Source organism: Enoplosus armatus, chromosome 7, assembly GCF_043641665.1.
Source record: "Enoplosus armatus isolate fEnoArm2 chromosome 7, fEnoArm2.hap1, whole genome shotgun sequence".
NCBI classification, from domain to species: Eukaryota; Metazoa; Chordata; class Actinopteri; order Centrarchiformes; family Enoplosidae; genus Enoplosus; species Enoplosus armatus.
Genome location: NC_092186.1, coordinates 19,548,688 through 19,575,740, shown reverse-complemented (window position 1 = coordinate 19,575,740; position 27,053 = coordinate 19,548,688). Strand labels below are relative to the sequence as shown.

Genomic DNA, 27,053 nt, shown 5'->3' with positions numbered 1-27,053 from the left:
TGTGTGTGTGTGTGTGTGTGTGGGTGGGTGGGTGTAGTATTTATTTTCACAGTGTTACTGCAGGGGTTTGTACTGTGTCAGGGCTCAGTACTTACTACTTACTAAACCGACAATTTAATCATTCATGTATTATTCAGTATGATTGCACTATTCTACTATTCTTGTAGTGACCCTCATTCCAGGTGTAGCTGGAGAGAGATTTTCATAATGTTTTGAAATTATTTCTCTAAGATATTTCTGTAATAGTCCTAATGAGATACATAATGTTTCGGTGTTGCTCAGTATGTAATTTATAGTGACCTTGCATTTGTATCTCCTAATGATATTCCTATCGTTCACACATTGACTCATAGTACAACGAGTCTGTGCTACTCAGAGATTAAAGTGTCCTCAGTGTACTGAATGGTAGTTGATGATGTTTTCATTTAATCTCCTAAAACATCAGCATAATATCCCTACAGTCATCCTTTGTCTGTCTCAGTAGTGGGTTTGTGGGGACCTATTTGATATTTTAACCATATGGTAGTAATATTTCATCAGATCTTTTTGTCACAAGCATGCAGTTCATTCATTTAATAAATTTTTGCTGACTTTCATCCAGATTGATTTACAGTAATGAGATCAGAAAGAAAAACAGTTTTAATCTAGGATGGTTCTACATGAAGATCTGAATAAGAATCTTCTGAATTTGTATGTGTGTGTGGTGAAGTTTGAAATCTTGATGATGGATTGCAATAACAATATCTACTGTTCATCTTGTTTTTTTATTGAGCTGATTGTGTTGTGGGTAACCCTCAGAGCCAAATGCAGTAGTGAAAAATGTTTTTGGAGGTACAGAGGGGCCTAAGCTGTCAAAGCTGCTGTGAAGAAGGCTGAGAGTATAGTATTTGTATAATAGAAATTAAATTAATGTAAAAGTAAAGTTGTAGATGTTAAAATAGTCTCCTTTTAAAATGACAAACACATTGTATTATCAAAACTGAACAATCAACAAGGGTAATAGTTGCCATTTAATGCTGTTTTATCAATTAAAAAGTTCTGTTAAAAAGGATTACAGGCATTTCCACAAACTACACGCACACAGACATTTCACTCTGGCCAGATGAGTATACCTGAAAGTGGCTGCTGTCTTAAGAGTCACAGAAGGAAATATGACTAATTTTGCAGCTGGCCTTTTAGAAAGTCATGACGACATCAGCCTTGTCGGGCGGGGAGGGGGATCAAAGTGTCTTTATAATGTCAACCCACCAATAAAAAACCTTCAAAGGGACATTGCTAATGAACGCAGAGTCTGACATATTTATAGGCCTGATGGATCAACCACATGTGTGTAATAACACAGTCAAAAAGCAGCGGAGAAAAGTAGAGTGCACACTGTAATCGTCCAAATCCCTTTAACCCTGCACCCTGTGTAGTTTCCATTAATTCCTAGACGGAAACATACTGCTTTCATGGTCGTCACTTTACCTCGTAAAGTTAGAGCTTTTACAGTTAGTTTTGGCAGAGAATTGCGTCCATCAGTGCAGATATTTAGCTTCTGCTTTTAGGGTTATGATGAGGTGGGAGTTTGGTGAGGTTTCAGTCACCCTTTTACTTACTTTCTGATAAAAAATGATCTCTTTGAAGCTCAGTTATCTCAAACTACTCAGTTACTCAATGTGCCATCCCCTGACCCGATCCCCCCACCCCCTGTAGTTGTCCTGTCATACAACATCCTGTCTTGTCTCATCCTGTTTGTAAAATAAGACGACATAAATTTGTCAGAGATTTTGCCACGCTATTTATATTGTTGCTTTCACTTTGATATCTCGGGGTGTATTGGGCCATTGTGTGTTGCATGAGGTGGGGGCAGGACTATAGAGCTAAAACTTTTTTCAATTAAGTGATAAGTCGATCAACAGAAAATGAATCAGCAACTGTTTGGATAGTCGATTAATTGTTTTGTTTAATTCTTCAAAAAAGCTAAACATTCTCCAGTTCCAGCTTCTCCAATGCTTTTCTCTGTTTTTTATTACTGTAAATTGAATAATTTGGACTGTTGGTTGGACGAGACATTTGAAGACATCACCTTGGACTTTGGACTCTGGGAAAGTAGGATGAACAGTTTTCACCATTTTTTGACCTTTCATAGACAATCTAAAAAAAAGAATCGATAATAAGAAATAGTCTTTACTTGTACAGTACTGCTTATGGCAATTTGGGGTTTTTCTATGATTTTTGCATTAATGTCATGGGGTATCTTGATTTGTCAGGTAATTTGTTGTATTAAAACAAAACATACTTTCCTTGCAGGTTATCAATATCATAATTGTGATGCAAAATTACATGGAGGATTTTATACATATCGGTGGCCACTTCTATCTTGTCCTCTTCATTGTTGCTCTTTTCATCAGTAGACCTGTATCTTCAGGGATGATGATGATGATGAGGACTGATGTCAGATTCTGACTTACTCAACATGCTTCCTCCCAGCGTGGTTCACTGATGTCAACTAGACATTGACTCACACTGTGAAGGGCCACTAACTGCTCAGCTTCAGTGTGTTTGAAGTTCCATGTGTAGATTGATATAATACATAAATTAGAGCTCTGGTGGTAGCAGACAGGATTTAGTTACTGAGGTCAGAGGCGTTTTGCTCTTAGCGTGTTGGTGACAGTCGTGATGAAATGTCTCGTGTATGTGCTGCCTTGTGCTCTTGGCTGCTTGTGAAACGACACACTAAACACCTCGCAGTTCATAGTACTTCCACAGGACTTCACCTAGTCTTGTGTTTAAGTGACGATCTGATCAGTGTTTGAATAGTTAACAGCACCCTTTTCTCCCATGCAAACCACAGTTTTTTAACAGTGTTTAGTTGTATGGAGGTCAGCCAGTTTGTATTTTTAAGGGTGATTTTCTTTAATTCTTCATATTGAAGCTGTTGGCTGCAGATAATTTGTGCTGCTATTTAATATCTTCACATTTAACAATTTTGTATTGAGCGCTTCAAATGTATTCTCTTTCTTAAGTTGTCACACTTGTTTCTTTCATGTTGGTGTATCAACGAGGACACAAACAATACTGATTCCATAATTCTGAAAGTTCAGTCCTTCCTACAAAAGTTTATTGTGTTGTTTTCAAGGTGGAAAAGTATCAGACAGAGACAGTTTTTGCTGCACAGGTTTTTCTTAACTCGAAGCTGTACCTTTAGGAAAAGGAAGGCTCAGGGAACAGCTCTGCTAACCCTCACTGTGTGTTGGAGGTCTGAGGTTTGGCCACAGTGAAATAAGTGCCTGCAGCTCTTCATCCAGTCTATTTGTGTAAAACGGATCCACTGACGAATCCGCAGCATAAAATGTCCAACTGCAGATTTGGACTAACTTTTAACCTGAGGCCAAACATAACTGACCTAAACAAAGTTAGTTTCTGCAGCTGCTTCATAATAAAAGCCTAATATTTTTTATTCACTGAAAGGAAGTGATGAGTAGGAAAAAGCCGTATATTAGCACTGCAAACATGGTAGTTTTAATATAAATGTTTTCAGCTTCCCCAGCTACTGCAGCTGACCGCAGTAACTTTAGCAGCTCTTTTTCTGTGTGATGCATTGTGCTCATTTTTTCATACTTTATATGCAGGGAAACTCTTGTGAAGACAATAACATTCTTTGAAACCACAAAAACTCAAAATCATACTGATGAAATTAGTTTAGGGCTAGCAGCTTTTTAAAGGCAGATTAACTTTCCACAAGTATTCAAAAATGTCTCTCTGCAACTATTAGCAAATTAAACTGTGGGATACATTTCTGCTTTTAAATGAAGAATTGATTTAAACATGATGAGCAATTAAGTGAATAAACTAAATAAGAAAAGATCATGTTCTGTCAACATTTGCTGCCTGTTTTTCTGTGGGTCTCGTCAGAAACCTTCGTCAGATCAGGATAGCAGTGACTGACTGATATTGATGAGTTATATTTAATTTAAGGCCAACATTTGAGCCAAATATCAGTTTAACTCATGTAGTCTTCACGCAGGTATCACCTGACTTATCTTGCTGTCTGCATACAGCCCGTCCCCCAACAGTTCAGAAATGAGATCTGACCATTGGTGGTGTCACAGCAGGTTGGCCAGTCCTCTGGGCCCCAGCCCGTGTCAACACACTGCGACGTGACGCACAGCTCACTCTACACAAGGTCAAAGGCCACTGTAAGCTGCCAGCATGTTGCAACATAATGTAAATGAAGAGTCACATTAGTTCTGGCAGGGCACTGAATTCGTGCTCATAGTGAGCATGAGTCAGCTATGAGTATCAGCTGACAGTATCAGTGGTCTCATTATGCCCCTGCAGCTGGCTTTACTCACCTACACCGACGGTGGTGATGGATTGCTGCCTCCACAGACTCCAGCTCCATCTGGTTTAGCTTATTTCCATATTTGTCACAGTCCCATCTCTTGCCTTGTGTATCCATATCTCAGTGTATCTGTTTGGTGCAACAGATCCAGTAGGGTGACCAATCTCATATTCTGCCATTTATGCAATAAATTGGGTTATATCCTTCGATTTTAAGTGTTTCCATTCAGCACTTGGAGATGACGTGTAGAGAAGAGTCTGACTAATAGAGTGTGCTGGAAGCAGAGAGGGGATTTCTGGCACAACGTCACCTACTTACAAAGTGCATGGAGCAGGGAAACAGTCTGAAGAGGTCAAAACACCAGGAATACTTAGTATAAAGAACAACTTTATTGTGAGTGGTCTCATGGCAGGAAATACTGAGATGATTGTTTCAAATTATCCTCATCTTTTAAAAAATCAATTAGGTTAGAAACACAGTAGATTCAGAAGTCATATAGAAAATCATGTTGTTTAGTGCCAATCAGGGTCAGTGAATTTGTCCATTTAGTGTCTGAAGCCAAAGGCTGGAACTAAGTATGAAACTTTGGTCAAGTGTGAACAGGTGGTGGTATTGATGGGGAGATCGGAACCTGTCTCTGGTCAACGATGGTCGCTGCTCTTCCCAGTCAATGCTGTGACTGGTTTTGGTCTGATGTTCGCAGACAGCTGTTGTTGTCCATATCTGGTGTTCATTCAGCCTCAGCTGTTGCATGTGATGTCATGATCATGTCATACATCTTTCCAGTTTTCTTTCTGTTCAACTAATATAGTCTAGTAGCAGGTCGGCATCATGATATTATTCACAACAAATACATTTTACCAAAGATTTTGACCCCGGGTGAGGACTGACAGGAAATATTGACGTGACAGTGGCTGTTCACTGGACTTGATCCCAAATCGTTGCCATTGGCTGACGCCTCAACCCGCTGAACCGCAGGACGCCTCTGCTCTGAGTCTCTGGAGTCACTGCTCTCCGTTCCTACAACAAACACGCCTCAACAGAAAATCCCACTGCGTCAACAAGCTCAGCCAGCTGGTTTCCGGCTTGTATCTTTTTAGCGTGTTTCATAGCATCCATTGTGTTCTAGTCTCTTATTTGGTGGAAAACCAGAACTGCAGCGAGCAGAGCGTTGGGCCGGGAATAATTGCAGGCCTGAGAGCTGGTCGATCGGCATTGCAGTGACAACCATGAAACCTCAACTGACGTCAGCAGACAAGTGTGACTGTGTTTGTGTGACTGTGTGTGTACTTGTGTAGAATATCACTGCTAGAATACTGGACTGAGTGTTGTCCTGACATCTCTGTGTCGCCAGGAATGATGATCAACTCAGGGACAGACGAACACTTTACAAAGAGCCACTGTTTCATTATTTTGTTGCAGGATTAGACAATAGAGTGCTTGATGGACTTCTACGTAATCCAAACGAATGAGCAGTTCGTCACAGGTGAACTTGATCACCTACATAGACTTCAGGGCTCTGCCTTCACAGCGGGATGCCAGGTAGGAAAGGCTGTGGGTTGGAGGGGACTTTCAACAACTTTATTTTGTCAGAGATTACAAAGACTGACAAAGTGTGTCTGTGTGTGCGTGCTTTACAGATGCTGTCACCAGTTTATGCAGAGATGTGATTGAAAAAAGAAAAATATCAGATCTGGACTCAGGGTCATATTGAAGCTCTGGTTCTTGCAGTATGTTTAGGACTAGATTTGTAAAAAACATAAAAAAAATAAATACTATTGCAAGGATCTGCAAGTTTGATCGCTATGAATACTGATATTGTCTGGTGTTGTCAAAAAATTATGTCAGGTTATTTATGCAAAAAAATATGTATGCATAATTGCTAATATGTAAAATATGGTAATGCACAATCCAACTTTTTCTCTTCCAGTACCAATTCTGATACCTCAAAGGGTATCTGATGATACCAAGTAATGATCCGATACCAGTGCTCTTTTTTTCCCAGATATACACATTTATTTGTATGCCTCACTGCGTGGAACTCATTGGGACCATTTTTATGTAAAGTAACATGAGGCAGAGATTTCTGTGGCACTAAAAACTGATTTAGCGGTCAGCAGGGACTGAATGAATTTAACTGACAGCAGAAACAATTTTGAATTATTTTTATTATGACATTGAGAAAGAAACTGTAATTGACATGGATCAGTAATGTCAAGGTGATTCAATGACTTATTCAATACTTTTTATGATGTTCAATAACATTCAAACTTCTCTTACTTATTGTTAATGATAATAATAATAAAAAACTCATGGACATGAAGTAAGCAGCCCCCCCGTTGTCTCCATCTTGTCGTGTCCTGCTGATCAGTGATGTGATTGGCTGCTCCTGGGTTGCCCTTGGCTAATTAGAGGAGGAAGTGGCACACTCCTGTCTCACCGCTGGACTCAATCACTGTATACCGAAAGGCGCCAATTAGTGCTGTATGAACAAGATTAGAGGAGCTTTCAGCATGGCCTGTTGCTGGGCAAAGACAGACAGAGTGTGTGTGTGTGTGTGTGTGTGTGTGTGTGTGTGTGTGTGTGTGTATCCGTGCCCTGAACCAGCCTGTCCAGTTGAACACCAGTGTGATATAAGGTTGTTCGATTTTCAGGTCGATTCTGGAGCCAAATCTAGATCTCTACTGCTGGGGCTATAATCACATACTGCCTGTGTGTGTGTTTGTGTGTGTTTGTGTGTGGTTCTGGGTGGTTCTGGCCCAGTGTGTTACCCTCCTAACCAGTTTCAAATGATGTTAATGCTGATCAGCCACTGTATGGATTTCTCCCTGGCTGGACGGACAGAGCTAATCACTGCACATAGACTTCACGATCAATACCCGTCTGGAGGAGTGACTCAACCTGTACTCCAAAATTTAACTACTTCAGCACTACACCAGTTACTTTGATATTTAAAGGGTCAGACTTTTGTATTTAAAGGCCACCATTTTCTTTTTGTAAGTTTTGTTTTGCACCAACATTCAACAATCAAACAAACAGAAAGGAATCAGAGGTGTTGCAAACAATGCAAAAATATTGTGGCGAATAGCTGCACAACTGCACTGGTTGCAGACACAAAACAACCATCAGCCTGTAACAATAATTATGAACAGGTTGGACACAGTATCTTATATGGATCAAGACCTTTCTTGCTTTCTTTCTTCCTTTCTCTCTTGTGACAGCAATCCAGAGGTCTGCTGTTTTCAAAGGCAAGAGTCCTTCCTCTGCCTGTAGGTCAAAGGTCACACAGAAAAATAATAAACACAGCAGCTGGCTTGACTTGGTGCAACCTTCCCCTCCCCTTGGCTATATTTAGAGAGACATGAGCTGCTCTGAGATCAGATGTTGATGTTGGACACAGAGTGTTTGCTCTGTTTGGACAGCGATCCACAGTGGCTGGTCAGGTGGACGGAAAGAGCAACTGGCTCTTCATGGAGGTGTGGCACTCACTTTCAATCCAGTATGGTTTTCTTAAAAGGAGGGTAATATTTCATGATCTTTGCGTATACTGAAATGTTCTTTTGTAATGATCTTCTCTCTACACTAAGACTACAGAATCAATCAACTGATACAAGATATGAGCTGAAATGTACCAAACTCCTTGTCTTAACAACAGTAACCAGCTGTTACAACAGTGGATGCATATTAATATAAAATACTCTCTATAACTGAATTCTTTGATGCCCCCTACACAACTGCATAATTCTTCAGGGTGCTGGGTGCAGGAAATGTGAAAAAAAAACATCCAGCAAGGAAGTTTAGGATAACCCCGCACACTTTCTTTTGTGTTGTCTTTTGCTGTCTTTCCTCTTTTTTTGTTAAGATCAGCATACATGAGGTGAGAAGTGCTGTGAGTGGATTCTACGCGAGCCTAGACAACACTTTGTCTTTTATGTTGATTGTTTCAGTGTAGTAAAACAAGCAGCTTTTATCTCTTTTCTTCAGTGTTCTCACTGGGACCAGGTAGTGTGTGTCCTTGGTATACATTTATCTTGTGAAATGTTATCTGTTTCTGTTCTGGATTGTCAATAACGTTATCTACAGCATCTTGAGGCTCTTGTGGTTGCTGTTGTTGTTAAATATTTTCTATATATTTGCTGTGTCTAACAGTTTCTCTGAATGTTATTTCCTGTATTATTGTGTGTAGTGTTTTATTATTCAGGCTGAACTAAGCTTACTTTGTCTTCGTTTATCCAGGGATCCTTTACTGAACTCGTACAGTGTACTTCCACAGATTGAGTCATTTGTGGGTACTTTTTGTCCATCCCGTCAGCTGCTGTAGAGCATTGGAAGAAGCTTTTGTTAAACAATGCGGCAATTAATCATGACATTTTCACCAATGTCACCAATGTAAAAAGTACTTTTTTGTTTGAGTGTGTCAGAAGTGGACAGCTTTGAAAGTATTTGTTCTGGATTTTTAAGCATTTAGAGAGATGACTGGAAATGAGGGAGAGAAATGCAACAAAGGTCCCCGGCTGGACTCGAACCTGGGACTTTGCAGCGTCTTAACCGTAAAGCCATAGATGCGTCTTTTTCTAAATCCGCTATAACTTATACACAAGGCTGTCAGAACAGAACAAAAAGGTGTTTTCATTTTTTATTTGGGAACCAATTTGACTAACCAATGATTTTTTAAAGCATGTATTTCATTGGCACAAGGCAATTATGTAAAGTTGAAGAAAAGGGGAAAAATACTGCTCCTTCAGTCAGAGGAGAGTGTTTGTGATTAACTCTTTGAACCAAGTGGGCTGATCTTTTCTGTCTTGCTTTGATATGCACAGATCTTGGTCTGCATAAATAACTTTCCTGCTTGTTCTTGTCTTGCTTTGCTGCCCAACATCTCCTCTCCTCCCACACACACACACACACACACACACACACACACACACACACACACACACACACACACACACACACACACACACACACACACACACAATGACAGTGAAAGGAAAGATCTGTTTGGCAGGGGGCTGGATGAGGGGGAAGCGGGTTGTTTTTCTGCCTCTTTCAGATCAAATGTACAATAGGCTTTAGGTGTAAAGCAAACAAACCCTCTTTACTCCCTGAACTCTCCCACACACACACACATACACATTCCCATACACACACATTGCTCTTCTAAAAGGCTCCTCTTTAACTGCTTTATACTTCTGCTGTTTTTCTCATCATGTAAAATCATTGGTACATTTTAGCTATTTTCTCTCCCGCTCTCTCTCTGTAACTCTCTCTCTCTCTCTCTCTCTCTCTCTCTCTCTCTCTCTCTCTCTGTGTCTCTCTCTCTTTCTCTCTCTCTCTGTCTCTCTCTCTGTCTCTCTCTCTTTCTCTCTCTCTCTCTCTCTGTCTCTCTCTCTTTCTCTCTCTCTCTCTCTCTCTGTCTCTCTCTCTTTCTCTCTCTCTCTCTCTCTCTCTCTCTCTCTCTCTGTCTCTCTCTCTTTCTCTCTCTCTCTCTCTACACACACACACACACACACACACGCATTCATAAAGTGTTCCCTGGTCTGTTTTCCTCCTCTCCTCCTCACCTCTCGCCTCCTTCCTGGTGTGATGTTTTAGGCCCCTTGGCCAATTCCCACGCTACGAGGGAAGAAAACAGGAGGGAGCATTTGTGTATATGTGTGTGGGTTGACCTTTGACCCTGGGCCTGTGTCATCCCCCATCAAATAACATCTGGCCTTGACGGTTGTTTTTCTTTATCACTCTCACATACATAACAGACAGTTCCTTAAGTCCCTCGTCCCTGGTTCCCATGAGCGCATCACAGAAAACAACTGGAACTGGTCGTACTTGGTATTTCCCATCCTAAGGCTTTAAGGAAAAATATGGCTCCCTCAACTAAATGAAGATGTGACTGTAACTCAAAATACTGTGACATCAACACAGTTCAAGAACCTGTTCATTAGGGAGCATTACTACAGTGACATTTTTAGATTAACATGTAAAAGTTAATTGTGGTTTGACTGTTAATCCCTTAAGTAGCATTTTAAGTCGAAGTGAAAACTCAGATAAAACAAACTTGTTTCCAAACTTTGGTGAAAACAATAATCTAAACAGTAACTGTTATACAGTAAGACTGTAACTAATCGATTATTTATTTATATTTTGGTCTATAAAATGTCAGAAAATAAGGACATTTGTCAATCACAATTTTCTGAAACCCAGTTGAAATTGCTTGTTTTATCCAACCAACAGTCCAAAACCCCAAAGTATTGACTTTACTGTCACATAAGATAAAGCAATGCAGCAAATCTTCACAACTGAGAAGCTGGAAATGGGGAATGTTTGGCACTTTTGCTTAAAAAGTGACTTAATACTTAGAATTAATCAAGTACCAAAATCATTTGTGATTAATTTTCTGTTGATTGACTTATCAATTAATCTGCTAATTGTTTCAGCTCTAAACTGTAATCCCAATGCAATCTCATCACAAAGCCTCCAGCAAAGGCACATGTGCAAGCACTTCTCCTGAGTGATGATGAAATGGAAACTTTGTTGATGACTGTTTTTAAACTGCACTCTTTTTTTATTTGGTTTCAAGAAAAAGGATTCCTCCTGTTCGATATGTTGATGAGGTGCAAACTAAACATCCTGGGAACAAAAGCAGAGGTTAGGATGTGGGTGTTAAGGGATGTGTGTGTGTGTGTGTGTGTGTGTGTGTGTGTGTGTGTGTGTGTGTGTGTGTGTGTGTGTGTGTGTGTGTGTGTGAGTGTGAGAAAAGTTTAGTAAAACAGAGTTAAAGAGAGAAAAGGGAGCTGTCATTTACGTCAGAGACATGGAGAACAATGCTGGAGGCAGGAGACAGACCAAGGTCAACTTGTTATGTGTGCTGCAACTGAACAAGACGCCAGCCTGCCTGTCTGTTTGTCTGTTTAAAGGGAGGATGCCTGTCTTACCCAGTCGCAGAAGCAGTGGTACAAGAAGTAGTCCCAGTGTTAGAGGTGGTACTAGTTGTAATAGTAATATAAAGAATAACCTAGTACAAGTTCTTGTATAACGGTTAGTAGTACAAATAGAAGTATTTGTAAAAGTCGGGTGTCTGCACCTTCACAGGCTCCTGATGGTCTAAATGTTACACAGGATTCTCTGTCAAAGTGAAACACCAAAAATCACACAGTACAATTGCATTATTTTACAGACAAATCATGGAATGTATGTTCCAACGTATTTTAAATATTTATTGCAGTAGCTGGTTTACAGCCCTGCTCTACTGGAAATTATTATCTTGTGTATTATACAAATTTGACTATTTTATTTAAATAGAGAGATTGTTGTTCATGACAGATGTTGCAGTACCATATTTTCCTCAATAGTGGGAGCTATCTCCCTATCAGACGCCTGCTGGCTGCTGCTACTTTTGAATGGGAATGAATGCCATTGACCAGCAGCGAGCTCTGGTGAACTGCAGCTGCTGAATGAAAGCTCAGCGGTGGTTATGAGTCTCTGGGTTGTAAAATGTTCTGAATCTATGAAGATATTCTGCCACCAAAAACCACTGTTTTTACCTGCTTTTCTCACTGCCATTAGTGGCATTACATCATATTTTGTGTTTAGTAATCTGTTGTGCAGTGATCTTCATGTGAATCCATTGTTGCAGCCTTAAAGAGCAGGGCGAGTTCATGTTTGATTAAATATCAGTATCATCCAGTCAATGTCATCCCCCTCTGATTTGATGGAGACTCTGGTGTGAACAAAGCTCAGACTTGAAAACCTAATTTCTTTATTCAATAATATATTTAAAGGTTAATTCTTAAGTTAAAGCTTGTAATGGATCCCAGTGAATAGAGGTGGTAGGTCACCTTGTTATAAAAAGCTGCTAACACCAAAATTTCTGTCGTGAGTCTGGGTTTCAGTGGAAAGTTTTAGTGTCCCATGATTGTCTAAATAGTCGTTTCCACACTGATGAGAAAAAAATCTGTGAGGTCAAATTTTACTGGTGAGTATGTAAAAACTACGGACATGAAAGATCAACAAAAATGTTAACTGACTTTGAATCTGAGAGACGGTTTAAATTCACAACTGACAACAATTACAATTGCTCCTGCTTTGTCATGTAAGCCAATGATTTGCTTTAAGGACATAACTCAGTACCAGTAGGGACCATCTGACCGTGTTCAGTCCTGGCAGTGGCCATGTAGAGTATAAGAATTGAGTGAAAATACTGTATTTCTACTTGGAGTCATCTAGAAGCACTTAAGCATCAACCAATGGAAATTCAAAAAGAAAATCCTTCATACATGAGTATTCATGAGGAGGGGAGAAATCATCTGCACCCTGCCTTGTACCTACGTAAGCTCCGTCACAAGTCTCCCAGCTCCCCTCTTTCCTGGCAGGCAGATCTATTTATAGCTTCTGACGTCACTGGTCTCCTCTGATGGAGCCTCGTCACGGCCGACTACACTGGGCCAGGGGGAGGGTGGGGTGTAAAATGGGGTTGGCTGAGGTGTGTAGTGGTGGTGGGGTGGGGGTGCTATCATTGAGGTAAGCCCTGCTGCAGCCCTGCCCCTCTCTGCCATGTCACACCAATCAGGTGTGAGATGTTGAAGCACATCACTGTGCTGGATACAGCCTTCCTGATCACCCCCACCTCCTCCTCTTCCTCCTCCTCATCTCTGTCTGTCTCTCTCTGCTTCTGTGAATTGGGCCTCTCATTCAGCATCGATTGCATAATAGCCATCTTTCATTTATCAGGCACTGCTATTGCTGGAGCGCTGGAGGCACGCTGAGCTAAAAATAGACACAGACGCAACTTTCCATTGCTCTGTTGGTACTCTGTTTGCTATTGTTATAACCAGGGGGGGGGGGTATAACAGCTAACGATGGATCTAATTGATGAAAATATTGTAAAATGAATACTCCACATAATACTGCTTCAAAATCTTTTTTTGTGGTAGAGTTAAGGTCAGAGAAGAAGTGAATAGTTTTAACCAAAACGTCTCTGGTTGCAGTCTTCTCGTTGGAGGAATGAACAGTGCGCTTTACTCCCTGAACAGTTGAGTCAGTGTGTCCTTGAGCAAGGCACAGCCCCACTGAGGGAAGGTTGACCGTGGTGAGGTGGTAAAAATGCAAAGGAGAATAATTTCCATGTAGATAAGCTTTAAGCCTCCATATCACCCCCTCTGTGTGCTCAAAGTGCTCAAAGTCAAGTCTTCCTCCGTCCCTCTTTGTTCATCATTCTGTATTTTGGCTCTTTTTCTCTTTTGTGGTTGCACAGTGTATCGCAAAGGAATCATTCAAAGCAAAGATTGGGTAAAAGGGAATTTGATGAGTTGAATGTTTGCAATACCGAACCCTGTAATTCAGACCCTGCAGACTGACCTCATCTTGATTGGAAGGATTTCAAAAGGATTAAACCAGGACCAAGTCGAGCTGTGATCCTGTTTGGTTACAGGAGTTGGATTGAATCCAAAAATTTAAGCTGATGCTCATAGACATTTAGTACATGAAGTCCTTTGTTCAGTTATAGGGGTGCATTTCAATGTGGTGGCTGTGATGGGGTGATAGTGGGAGTGGTCGGGGGGGGTATGGGTAAGTAGCTCTATTGACGTACCATGCATGATGTCAGTGTTGACGTCATACGGAGATAGCGGAGGGAAAGATGTGAGTGTGTGTTTGATTGCGAAAAGCAAGTAATCACAAGGTCACCTGTTTAAAAAGACACTCAGAGGTAGAATAGAACATTTGAATGTAACCTTTTTATCCTGCTAACAGATACCAAGTAGTACTCTGGAAGTAGTAAGTTATATATTTGTCATCATGATGCTTAAGATTTTTCACACTGTCACATGAATATTTAAACACATCCTGTTCTTGTGTTCCTTTATAATTTGAACTGTCTTGTGTGTTTGTTGTCACTGACTTCATTGTGATTGTTGGGGACTATATCGGAAAAACATTTGATATTTGGACACGCAGCCTTCTTCATGCTGTGCTTGCAGCTCCACTCACCCTGCAGAGGCTTTATCATACGTAACTTATCTTAGCCTTGTCTTATTCTTGTCTTAGCTTTCTCTTTTCTGTCTCCACGTGTACAGATGCACATCAGATTATTTGGGTGTCTCAGGGAGTGGATGCAGTGCTGATTCTTATGTACTGTTTACAAGCCTAGTTTGAACAACAAAATATGGCTGTCTCACGACAATACTTTTTATTTATTTTATCTAGTGTTTTTAATTTCTTTATGAACTTGATGGCTGATTTTGTGACACATTAACACAGTAAAGCAGTACTAGAAGTAGTAGTAATAGTAATAGTGATAGTACTAGTAACCAGAAGTAGTAGTAGCATTAGTCATCGTACTGCTAAAGTAGCCTGGTCCCAGATGACCCAAAATAATGAAATTAAAAGAATATTGAAGTGAAAGAAAATAGCAATTTAGTCCAACTGTCAGGCTAATTAGCAGGTGGAAACAACAGAAACTGTTACACTAGTATTTATGTATTTCTTCTCTCTCTCCCTCTCTCTGTAGTTTTGATGTGGAGAATGGCCTGTCGGTGGGTCGCAGTCCACTGGACTCTCAGACTAGCCCGGGTTCTGGTCTGGTACTTCAGGCCAACTTCCCCCACAGTCAGCGCCGCGAGTCCTTCCTCTACCGCTCCGACTCAGACTTCGACCTTTCGCCCAAAACCATGTCCCGCAACTCGTCCACTGCCAGTGACCTGTGAGTATTTTAAAGATACTCTCTGTATCATGTTAACACCAATAAACCAACCAGCCTTTAGTCTCTGCTTACTCTACTACACATTGTGGGGATGGAAATCTATTGGTTTGCTTCACAGCGCAAAAAAAAAATCGAAGAGGCCACTGTTCTTCCAGAATAAACAGCTACAAACTTTCTCGTAACATCAGATGAAGGAAGTCTTGAAAAAGGCCATTCATTTGACAATGATATACTGATGTTTAAAGATTTATGTGTAAGGTTATTTATTTATTTTTGGCATCTGGGTCCAGACTAGGTGCTTGATATCAACAATCACTTAATCTGCGTGTTTCCCAAGTCACTTATTATTTTCACAGTGAAAATTTGGTGTTAATAATAAATGATTTAATAAATCATTAAGTTATTGTTACAAAATGGGATACATGTAATCAGCTTTTAGAACATATTTTGAAACTATAAGCTAAACTATATTTTAAATTGTGACTGTTTCATGTGGGATCCATATATACAGTATACTGTACTGTCTATAGCATCAGATCACATGTATTGTATCACTACTGTTACAGTAGAGTTACTAGAGAAACACTAATTCATTGTCAGTATTTATTTATGTAAACCCATCCTTGGTCCTATTTACACTCTAAAAAGTGCATTTCTGGCATCTGGCTTTAAAGAGGCTTTTGGAAGCAGAGCTCATGTTTGTTGGTGTAACAGAGCAATCGAGTTAAATTGGGCCGTATAACTGAAGCCAAAACTATAATCTTAGTTCAGACATAGTTTTTCACCCAGTTTCTGCCTGTTTATACAGCTAAAGATTTCTCTGTGCAGCTAGCAGTCTCTTTGAAGCCAGAGTGTAAATGGGGCCTCGACCACCAATAGCTGTCGCTCCTTTGTTTTGAAGGGAGGAGGGATTGAAGAATTGGGAAGTCAATTGGCTACCTCGGTGAGACAAAGTGTGAAGACTGCTGTGATTGTTCTGCCTATCTTTTTTGGCTGTGCCATGTTTCATGACTCAAACCTACTACCTCTTCCACCCCACCCCCACTTCCACCCCACCCCCACTTCCACGTCACCTTCCCCTAACCACGACCTGAAGAACATGTCTTGGATGCTCAACTCTAAAATGATCAGCTTGTGTGAAACAGTCTCAGCAAGCATTTGACAGATGGTGATCTGGTATCACCCACGTTTGAAGTGTACCAAAGGGAGTACAAACATTTGTCAGTTTGATAATAAGGCACAGTAAACATCACAATACAATGGATTTTTGATATTTAGGCCTTGATTTCACAAAACAATACAGTATTACAGTTTTCAGTGCTGGCACAAGCTGTCACATCTATAGTTATTCAGTGTCAAAATGTTTGCTGGACAGGGATGTACAGGCTGTACTTGAGTCTGACTCTGATACTGGGCTTTTCACTGGCAGCATGCATTTATCCTGAAGTCTCAACGCTTATGAGGTGCATGTCATCATGCCTCTCCAAAAGTTGGCTTTCCCAGCACCCAATGCATGAACACTGTGCACCTGCACATAGCTCAAGTTATACAAATATACATCTTGTAGGCATGCCTGCTGGAAGAGCAGAATGAAATCTGCATTAGGTGATTTTTGACCCTCATAGAAACACAGGCCTGACATTGTCATGCCGAAATTATTAGCAAATATGTGCCTACTTACTCATCAAGTGGATGCAGAGCAACATTAGCATCCCATTGTCTAGCCACCTAATAAAGGTAATTTCAAAATGCACTTGCCTTTTAGCTCCACCCACTCTTGAGGCAAATGTCTGGGTCTTTAGCTGCTAAATGTTACAGTACAATTTTACCAATCACTTGGATTAATTTGTCCTTTTATGCCACTTCCTGTTGGACAGGTAGCATACACTCTGCCTGTCTGAGCTTGTTTGCTGGAAACAACTTCCAGTGGTTTTATAAGGCGATATTAATAAGGACCATGAGACCAGAGAACCAACTAGTTAATACTAAAAACATCACTTAATGCAGGTTTATTGTGGTTAAGTTAAACCTCAGTGGGTAGATGCAATATTGTTTCCACGCCAGTAACCAGTGTTACGCTTCGCCTAGAATGGTCTTCCTCATTTCTTACCTCTTGTCTTCTCCACTGGGCTTCAGTCTAACTTATTTGAAGCAGTGGTTCTGTGACTCTCCCCACTGAGGTTTAACTCTAATCTACATCTTTGCCTCTAAGGAATATTTGTAAAACTAAAACAATCTCCTCTCCTCTCCTTTTATCCAACCTCCTCCCCTAGATCAACCATGGGTCGTAGTCAAGTGTAGCCTTCCTATACACTCCTCACATTAAGTTCACAACAAACCAACTTATTTGTTGTCATTCTTTATGTGTTTGTTTGTTTTTTGAGGTTTTTTGAATCACATGGTATTTCCCCTCTGTTCCATGGCTTTTTCACCAGTTGTCTGTTTGTCTGTGTTTATCTGTGTTTTTTTCAGGCATGGAGAAGACATGATAGTGACTCCATTTGCGCAGGTTAGTAGCATTGTGTGTTGCTGGTTCTGTAAGGCCAGGAGTTTCTAAAATGTACAGGCCACTCTCATTCAATTTGACAAAATACAGAAACCAAACCCAGTGGCTATTTGACAGCATTGATTTGGTGGAAACTGACAACCTGTACAGCAGGGGTCAAAAATGTGGCAGTTTTTCCAACACGGTTTTACAGTACAGACGTGGTAGAAACACAGCACCACAATACATGTTTTTAATATTTTTGTTTGTGTTAATACTCATTCTCATTTGTGAATTAAATTAAAAACTCTTGTGGTCAGTGAAGCTTCAGTGGAATCCTGACTGGGAAAGAGGCTCATTGTAGAACTTGCTACTGCTGCAATATGCAGTGCAGATATTTGCCTACTTCTGATGAAAATGAATAATTTGATCGATTCATTAGACCAACCATTAATCTAGAATGCAAGGTGGATAATAAAAACATTATTTCAGCACCAGGTACTGACCATAGTGTGCCTCCCTCCACACGGAGAATATTGATTATTACATGGTAATATTAGGCCATTTTACTAGGATTCACATCATATGGACTTTATTTATATTGTAATATCCTTGGCCTTAAGCTCCTGTAGGCCCTGCTCTGATAAACTGAGGAAGCCCCATAGGATTGCCTTTAATGTGTTATATCCACTGAAGATTTATGAAAAATGCAATCACAAAACTTCTAATGTTGGAGAGCCAGATTTGTCTCATGTAACGTCACTTTCTGTTCTCTACTGTACTGTATTTGGTCTGTCGCAGTGGGTTTAAGTGTATTGGCTTTTAGTATCGAGCACTCGTTTCCAGGGACAGATTACATTCTAATGTACAATGTTTCCATTCAAACTAATACTCTGTCCAGACAATCCACATGGCTCCTCACTGGCCCTTACTCACCGGTTCGAGAAAAAAGTGATGGTTCATTTTTCACAGAAAACACCCACACACATTCTCTTTGTACTGAACAGCTTGTTCTGAGTCTTTATGTGTGTGTGTGTGTGTGTGTGTGTGTGTGTGTGTGTGTGTGTGTGTGCTTGTCAACATTGGCCCATTAACACAATCTGTGTACATGTTATATTTCCAAATTAATATCTGTAATTTAGTTTGGCCCACCTGCAGTTGGATTTTAAACTAATTTACTTGAATTTTATTAGATTTATTGTCAAAAATACCACACAAACTGATGCTACTCACCATGTTTTCTATGTCATATTACAAGAAAGCATCAAGTGCAGTTTGAAAGCTTGAGATCAGCCAAAGACTGTAGTCGGATATTTAGATATCATTGCCTCGAAAGTGACAGCTTTGACCCACACTGATTTATCTGGAAACAAGCAGACGGGAGCATCCAAAACCACATCAAGAACACACGTCAACTCTGAGGGATTTTGAAACTCAAGAGCATTAACGTGTCTGCTCCCTTACATCAGAAGTTTGGAAACCAGAGTGAGTTGATGATCCCACTCAAATAGCAATATAAGTGACATTGGACTAGCAGCCATTAAAGCCTTACATGAATGTTGAGGAAAAAAATCCACCACAGACTTGATTTTTTTTGCTATTCTTGCTAAAGTCCAAACGTTTGTTGATATGATATATGTACTATATGTCATAATGTTGTGGCTTATGGGCGTAAACATTCATGTTTATTTGGGAAGTGCTAAAGGCTTGTTTGGCACAAACTCATGCTGTTTCTCTGGTTTCTTCTAGGTTCTTGCGAGTCTACGAACAGTGAGAAGTAACTTTGCTGCTCTGACACATCTGCAAGATCGTGTGGGAAACAAGTAAGACCAAGAAAACAGTCTGGGTGACTAACTGCTAACTGCTAACTACTAACACCTTATCTGTTCCTTGTTCCAGGCGGCCAACAACCAGCAATCAGCCACCCATGTGTAAGCCATGTCTTACAGGTCAGTGCTAATGTCCCTGTATGGTGGGACACTGAGATTTATCACCTAAAAACTGCAAATACTTCCATGTTATTGTGTTACTGTGAAAATGGTGTAAGTTTAAGTATTATTTGAATGAGCCATTGCCAAACAAGAAAGACATGTGAAAGAGCTGTTGATTTTGATCTATGAAAATGCAAACATGGTGTTCAACACATCAGTTCCTGTTGTTAATCTGGACAAGTGCAACAATGAGCTAATCAACATTACCAGTAGCTGTCCCCCCGCTGACCTGTAACCTGTCCATGTGACCTCTGACCTTTCAGAGGAGCCCTACCAGAAGCTGGCAGTGGAGACACTGGAAGAGCTGGACTGGTGTCTGGACCAGCTGGAGACGCTGCAGACAAGACACTCAGTCAGCGAGATGGCATCCAACAAGGTGAGATGACATTTGACTCGACTTCATACAGACTCTTTAAGAACACTTAGGTGGTTGAAACGTGATCCTCCGTCACACAACAACATTTGGCTTCAAAAGATATGGGAACTTTGTCAGATGGTGCAAATCACATGTGCACTAAGGCTCCAAAAGCCCTAATTCATAAATAAATGGAGTTTATTCAATCTATTTTGATTCTCTCTCTTAAACTGTTTACATGCCATAGTTGAGGTTCTCTCATCAGACACCCACATGCATACATACGTTTTTAATTTATGTTTATTTGGATAAATGTCAAGGAGCTGGAAGCTGGATAAAGAAAAACTGTCACGTTAAAATGTTAAATTATACTGAAATTGTTCTGCACTGAAATTAAGATAAATATTCCTTTAAAACTTCAAACTCACGTCAACACTTCCATCAGCTGTAGACACAACAAGCGTTAATGTTTTAAACAGCAGAGGACAGAACCAGTGTGTCATGTGTTTTGGGAGTAATTTATACTAAAAATATATTTATTTTCTCTTTTGCATGAGCTGAGCTTAGGAATGTTTGCTTATGTCATGATAACAATAAATAATAAAAATTTTAGCTTTCAAATAGGAATCACAAGCAGGTCACATGCTTCAGGATCTGATTTTGTAGCTCCTGTCCATGTGTGCACGGCAGCATTGACAAATTGCAAGTCCTCTTCGCTTTTTCCTGTTTCTACTTGTTAGAAAACATTAGATCTGAGTCCCCTATGAGGGGAAAAATCAGATGTTATGACAGATGCAGCTGCAGTGTGAACATGGCCAAAAACCCTCATGAATGGCGTCTCCCTCCACTGAAAGAGTTAATCAGCATCTCCTCACTTCCCTCCTTCGTGCTTCTCTCCACCGTCTGGCGGCTACACTCAGCCCTCCTCCATCTCCCAGTCAGCCAATCAGATCCCTGTCCTCCACCCAGCCCCTGAAGCCAGACGAATCTGATTGGACAGAGAAGGGGGAACTGCGTGCAGGGCGGGGGAGGGGGGTTCCTCACAGCCTCTCGCTCTCCCTCTTTATGTTTCTCATTGACAGTGTGTGACAGTAGTTGGATGAGCGACTGCAGTCACACCCTTTCTCCCCTGATGGTAGACCACTTCCCCAGCCTCCCCCACCTCACCCACCCCACCCTTCCCCTCCGACCCCCTCTCACCTCCAGGACAGCACATGGGACTGTGGGAACTTTTATTTCCAAACGGACTTCTTTTCACGTTCAAAGCGTCCCCACTGAGCATGGAGCAGAACTGAGAGGGCAGATTACAGCCCGTCACTAAGCAGGCAAACTTGTCTTCTTGTCGCTTTGGATTTTAGCGACCTCTAACATCAACATGCGTGGGTTGAAATGCCTGCGTTGGCTCTCTGCGTTTGTCTGTGCTGGAGACTCAGACAGGTGAGCAATGGGGAGCGCTGGTGGCTTGCATCGTTTACATTGGGATCTATTGATCAGCAGTGCAGGCTTTGCAGGGGGCTGAATGCTGAGTGAGCCTGCCCGTTGGATCTGACTCAGGACTGGATCTACAAACGGGCTGAATGTTGAGAATGTTGTGTGTGCGTCTATGCCCGTGTGTGTGTGTGTGTGTGTGTGTGTGTGTGTGTGCGTGTGTGTGTGTGCATGTTAGAGACAGCATGTTAGAGGAACCAGCTGTCATGATTTTATAATGTAAAACAGATTCTGTTTCTTGGTTCACAGCACCTTGAATATGTTGCATGTGTAAACATTTGTAAACATGCATGTGTGTGTGTGTGTGTGTGTGTGTGTGTGTGTGTGTGAGAGAGAGAGAGAGAGTTGGTGTGAAGAAAACCTTAGTAAGCATGTTAGAGGGAGTTGTGTTGAGGAGCTATAGGAGAAGTAAACCAGATGATAAACAGACACATTTTGGTTAAAGCTACAGACTTATGTTTCTTGTCAGTATGTATGTTTTTGTGTGTGCCCATATGTGTGTCACATAGTAGCCGTGTAACCACTGCAGCATCACTCTCTCACCCAGATCCCCTCCCTCCTCCTCCCAGCCACCACATGCCAAAGCTGTTACATAATCGGTGTAGAAGCTACTGCTGCGCTAAAACTCAGGGGGAACGCTGAACACTTTTGTTTTGAAAAAACTTTTTGGCATGAATATATCACGAGTGTTTTTTTGCTACCAACAGTGCAGATTTCTCCCTGGTGTCTGAAAACAGACAACATAATAAGATGAATAACAGCTTGTCTTCTTGTATTTTTAAGCATAACAACATATTAAAAGAACATTAATGCATTTCAAAAGGGGTAAATGTGGACTGTAGGCTATATAGACAGATATACATGTGCTACGCGTGCTGTAATGCCCCTTCATGTTGTTGTTTAACTCTCAAACCACAGAGAAGATGATGGAGCATCTTGTGTTTTTATAAAGTTGTGTCAACTTGTTACTGTTACAACTTGATCAACATATTTATGCAGAGCACACATTTTTACCATAATTTCAACCTATGTCTATACTTTCTTCTTCCCATTTCATTGTGCATACATATTCTTTTATCTTATATTGCATCTAACTCTGCACCTTTCTTCCATATTTTTATGAATGAAAAAATCTTACGAATTAACAACAAAAGTAATCAAACAGAAACTATTCAGTTAAAACAAAGTAATGATTAAATGTGAATCACAACATACAATGTACGTACATTGTCTGTCGAAGTGAGTTTTGATAGCTGATTTCCACCATGTGAGGGCAAATGGTGAAAGGAGTGAAATGGAAAAGTCCCTTGCAACATAAGAGGAGGAAGGGGGACAGGAAGAACACAGGGATTTGGGGAAATGTGGTCTTAGTTTGAACACAATACCTCCACCGCGTGTATTTAGTTACATAAAAGTATCAGTTATGTTTCCTGCTATATTGATGTTTAAACATGCTGCACATGCGCCCTGTCTGTGTACATACTGATATATGTAACATGTTTATCTGCAGTCTACCTGGACTAACCACATGTTTTATTTATGGCTTTGTTGTGTCTTCACAGTTTAAGAGGATGCTGAACCGCGAGCTGACACAGCTATCAGAGACAAGCCGCTCAGGAAATCAGGTGTCAGAGTTCATCGCCAACACCTTCCTAGGTGAGTTTTAATGCCTGACGTAAACCAATCACTTTGTGGAAAGGAGAGCTGATGCACACTGAAAGCCTCAGCGTTCAAATAAAAATATTTAAACCAGGGTTTTTATGGAAACACACTCAGTTGCCTGTTTATTAGGTTTACTTAGCTAAAACTGATGCAGGCTGATACAACAACCTGAATTCTATATTCATAAAAGTTATAATGTTCAGTTTTTGTTGCGTTGTTTCAGAGAGATGTTGATTCAACTTTCTGGTCATTTTGGAGTCTGTAGTTTGTTGTTTCTCTCATTGATATGAATAGGATGGATGACATAATATCTTAAAATATCACCTTGTGTAAATTACATTTTGTACTATCCCAAACATGTCAGGGAGGTCTGTGTCTGTGGTGCTGCCAGCTCTTCTAACATGAAGAAAGGCATTTGCATAATCGCATCACCTGGCTTTATTGACTGCTCTGCTATCAGCTGTATTATATGAGCATTACACCAAACTGTTGTTCAGCATATGTGAACGTTAGCATGTGTATATGAGATGGGGGAAGAAAAGGAGGTATTTGAGTATGAGGAATAGTTTACATGTGTTTTATTGGAGCAAAGAGAGAGTCGTTTTTAGCAGAGAAATATTTAAAAGGGCAGGAAAGAGGAGAGCAGAAAAGGGAATAAAGGGCTTTTAAAAGTGAACCAAGAAGGAGAGATGGATTTTTCAAGACAAAATGAGGAGAGAAGGATTTAAAAGAGGATGAGATGGGAGAGGTAATTCAAAGGAAGTAAAGAAAAAAGAAAAGTGGATATTGAAGAAGAAGTAAAAGATATAAAATGCAAGATTTTTAGAAAAGGAGGGGGAAAGAGGTTGTTTTTGAAGGAAAGGAAGTGAAACAGGAGGATTTATAAAGAAACGGGGAGAGGAGAAATTCAGTATTTTAAAGGCAAGAAAAAAGAGAAGGAGGGAGGAATATTTAAGGAAGGAAGGTTTTTTAAAAATGAAAATATGAAGACGGCATGTTTCTAAAGGAGAGGAATGAGGAGGAGACTGTTGGTTAATCGGGATGGATGGAGAAGGTGAGGCTTTTTCCTTCCCTAAAAGAGAAGGAGGCGCGGCAGCAGACAGCATTCCCGGACACATTGTGTGGCGTTGTCGTAGCAACAGGGTGCAATATTATTAGATGGCGTGTTGCATCAATAGGAGGGGGCTCAGTCTTCAGCAGCCCTGCCGGCAGGATGGAGGTCCGGCCGAATGAGGATGGAGCTGTCAATCGGATGCCGTTTTGACATGAGTGCCTCGGCGTCAAGCCCGGCTGCGTTTGGAAATGAACACCATGGTTTTGGGTGTGAGGAAGAGGAGGCACTGTGAGAGAGGTGAGAGAGGCCAGACAGCACCTCGTGTGACGCTGCCACTCAGGTCGCTCTGCATCCTTATGGTGGCGTGTGGCTCATATCCGGATATTGCTAATACAAAAACGTGGATGTAAAATACTGAGGATGATATGTGGACATCAAGTAAAGCAGGCTGTCTGTGATGTCAAACCAGGATCATTATTTCCGTGGTTTGTACAAATACGGATGAGTCATTTTCAACACTAACGTGTCTGCTGGGACAGCACCTTTGTGTCAACAAATCAAATGGAGATTATGTTGATACTGTCGGTGGAAACCTTGTTTGGATGATTTCCGTGTTTTTGCTTAAAGGATTACAAGCTCCTCTGTGGGTAAAACAAAATAAATCTCCAAGCTGTAGACGTGAAGCCTTTTCAAACCCACATTTGGAAAAACACGAGAAGCGCTTCGTCATCAAGCTCAAGACAATGCTGAGCTCCTGAGAAGCTGACAGGTTTTACCCATCATCCTTAGCTTTCTACTACTGCTAGTCCGTTCATATACAATCATGTACACCTTGTTGTGCTCTGACAATATAGCTATATACTGCAGGTGTACTTAATCAAACCTGCATACATTCCTGTTTGTCAGTGACCTTCCATCCATGGACTATGTATATAACATGTGGCTTTAATTTAAATCCATTTATAATTCTATTTTTATGTGGCAATAAGATTTGACATACAAATTGGGTTTTTTTCTGGTTGTGATCTACAGGAGCAAGGCAAAGTGTAGTCCTTCACAAGGTCAATAACACAGATTCTGGCTGTAGTTCTGATAAGAAGCACAAATGCATGCTTACCCAAAGTGGACACATTGTTGTGTTGAAGGGAAACTCGTTTATCTACAGGTGTATTTGTGTAATATTTAGTTGAATCTATGTCTCGTTGGCGAAATCTGTATGTGACACCATCTTTACTTGTTAACAGATCTTGTAGTGTCTTACCTCAGCTGAAAGGATGTACAAATAGACTGGTTTGAGATCAGCTGTGATCAGTTAGTGTGAAATAAGTCCAGTTCCTCACTGACAGCTTGTGTTTTTATTCACACAGGCCTTCTCAATGTGTCAGTGTTTTGGAGAACACAGGTTTCATGTTATTACACACTTCATGTGATACATGTACAGTAATGCACATGTGTTTATGAGCTGCGTGTCGAACTTCAAGAAACTTGGTAGCGGTTGTAGTGACAGCGGTAGTTGAGGTAACAGTTGAGGTACAGTCGTAGCTCAACTAGTGCAGCACCACTTAAAATTGTACAACTAGTAACTGTAGTTCAGCAGCAGTATTAGTGAAGTATCAGTAGCTGTTGTAGTATTAGTTGTAGAATTTGTAATAGCTGGTGCATTCACTTGTTTTGATAATTGCTGTGTTAGTATTAGCGGTAGTAATTGTGTGTTGACAGAATAATAGTAGTAGTTGTAGCAGCAGTAAGTGATAATAATGGTGGTAGTAGTAATAGCTGAGTAGTTGATGGTAGAAGACTTGCCGTAGTAGTAGCCGCAGTAGTAGTAGAGGTAGCAGCTATAGTCAGTAGAAGTACTTATAGTAACAGTTGTAATTGTACTATATATAATAGTAGGATTAGACACATTAAAAAAGAACAATTACTACTACAGTACACAAATCAGACAGGATGCATTTTGCTCCTGCTATGTGATAGTTTAATCTACAGATTGCACATTTCCAACAATAGAAGACACCCACTCATGGGTCAAGTCAGGTCCTGTTGAAAAACTGTCATGGTTCAAGTTAAGGCAAAGATATTGAAGTCTTCAGTCACAAGATAGGAGACTCAACCTTTAAAATGTTTGTCCACCAAAGCTGGAGAACGTGACGAGAAACTGACACTATAAATGTGACTAATAACTAAAAGACACATCATATGATTTGGAAAATACTAGAGTCGGATCATATTTCCACAACATGTGTGCATGAAAACCTGCACACCTCCTTAAGAGGTGGTCATATATTTTAAACAGCAGCAGCTCTATAAGATTAAATAATAGCTAAATTAGCTGTATTTGTCTGTATTGTCTTGTCTTGAATCTGATACTATCCAAGCTGGAAGTAATCAAGTAAAATATCAAGTAAAGTCTGAATATTTGAAATTACTTGAGGACAAACATATATATATATATATATATATATATATATATGTTTGTCCTCAAGTAATTTCAAATATATATATATATATATATATATATATATAACAGTATGCGTCTATGTTTGTTTTTACACGTTGCAGAGAAACAACATGACGTGGAGATCCTGTCTCCGCCTCCTAAGGAGAAGGAGAAGAAGAAGAGGCCGATGTCACAGATCAGTGGTGTGAAAAAGGCCACACAAAGTCCCGGCTTAGCACCCGCCTGCATCCCTCGCTTTGGAGTCAGCACACCACAAGAGAGCCTACTGGCCAAGGTGGGTCCACACACACACTCACACACAGACAGAAACACACACACACAAACACAAACACACCGTGTTTTATAGATGTCCTGTTTTACTTCTCCAGGAGATCGAGGACATTAATCGTTGGGGTCTGGATATATTCAAGATAGCAGAATTTTCTGGAAACCGCCCTCTGACGGTGATCATGTACTCTGTCTTCCAGGTAGGAGGATCCCTCTGCTCGGAATCTTCTCACTTCACCAAAAAAAAGTTTTAAAGTTATGAATTCA

The 27,053-nt window shown here is 40.5% G+C and overlaps 1 protein-coding gene across 1 annotated transcript in view; it reads left to right on the top strand.

Annotated features, from left to right (window-relative positions):
• pde4cb (phosphodiesterase 4C, cAMP-specific b) overlaps positions 1-27,053 on the top strand; it is an 84,361-nt gene that overhangs the window by 52,862 nt on the left and 4,446 nt on the right. The window contains exons 4-12 of the mRNA XM_070909471.1: positions 14,832-15,023; positions 15,925-15,966; positions 17,496-17,532; positions 19,258-19,331; positions 19,408-19,457; positions 19,763-19,875; positions 22,905-22,998; positions 26,621-26,793; positions 26,888-26,986. Coding sequence (XP_070765572.1) covers positions 14,832-15,023; positions 15,925-15,966; positions 17,496-17,532; positions 19,258-19,331; positions 19,408-19,457; positions 19,763-19,875; positions 22,905-22,998; positions 26,621-26,793; positions 26,888-26,986 — 874 coding nt within the window. The remainder of the gene's footprint in view (positions 1-14,831; positions 15,024-15,924; positions 15,967-17,495; positions 17,533-19,257; positions 19,332-19,407; positions 19,458-19,762; positions 19,876-22,904; positions 22,999-26,620; positions 26,794-26,887; positions 26,987-27,053) is intronic.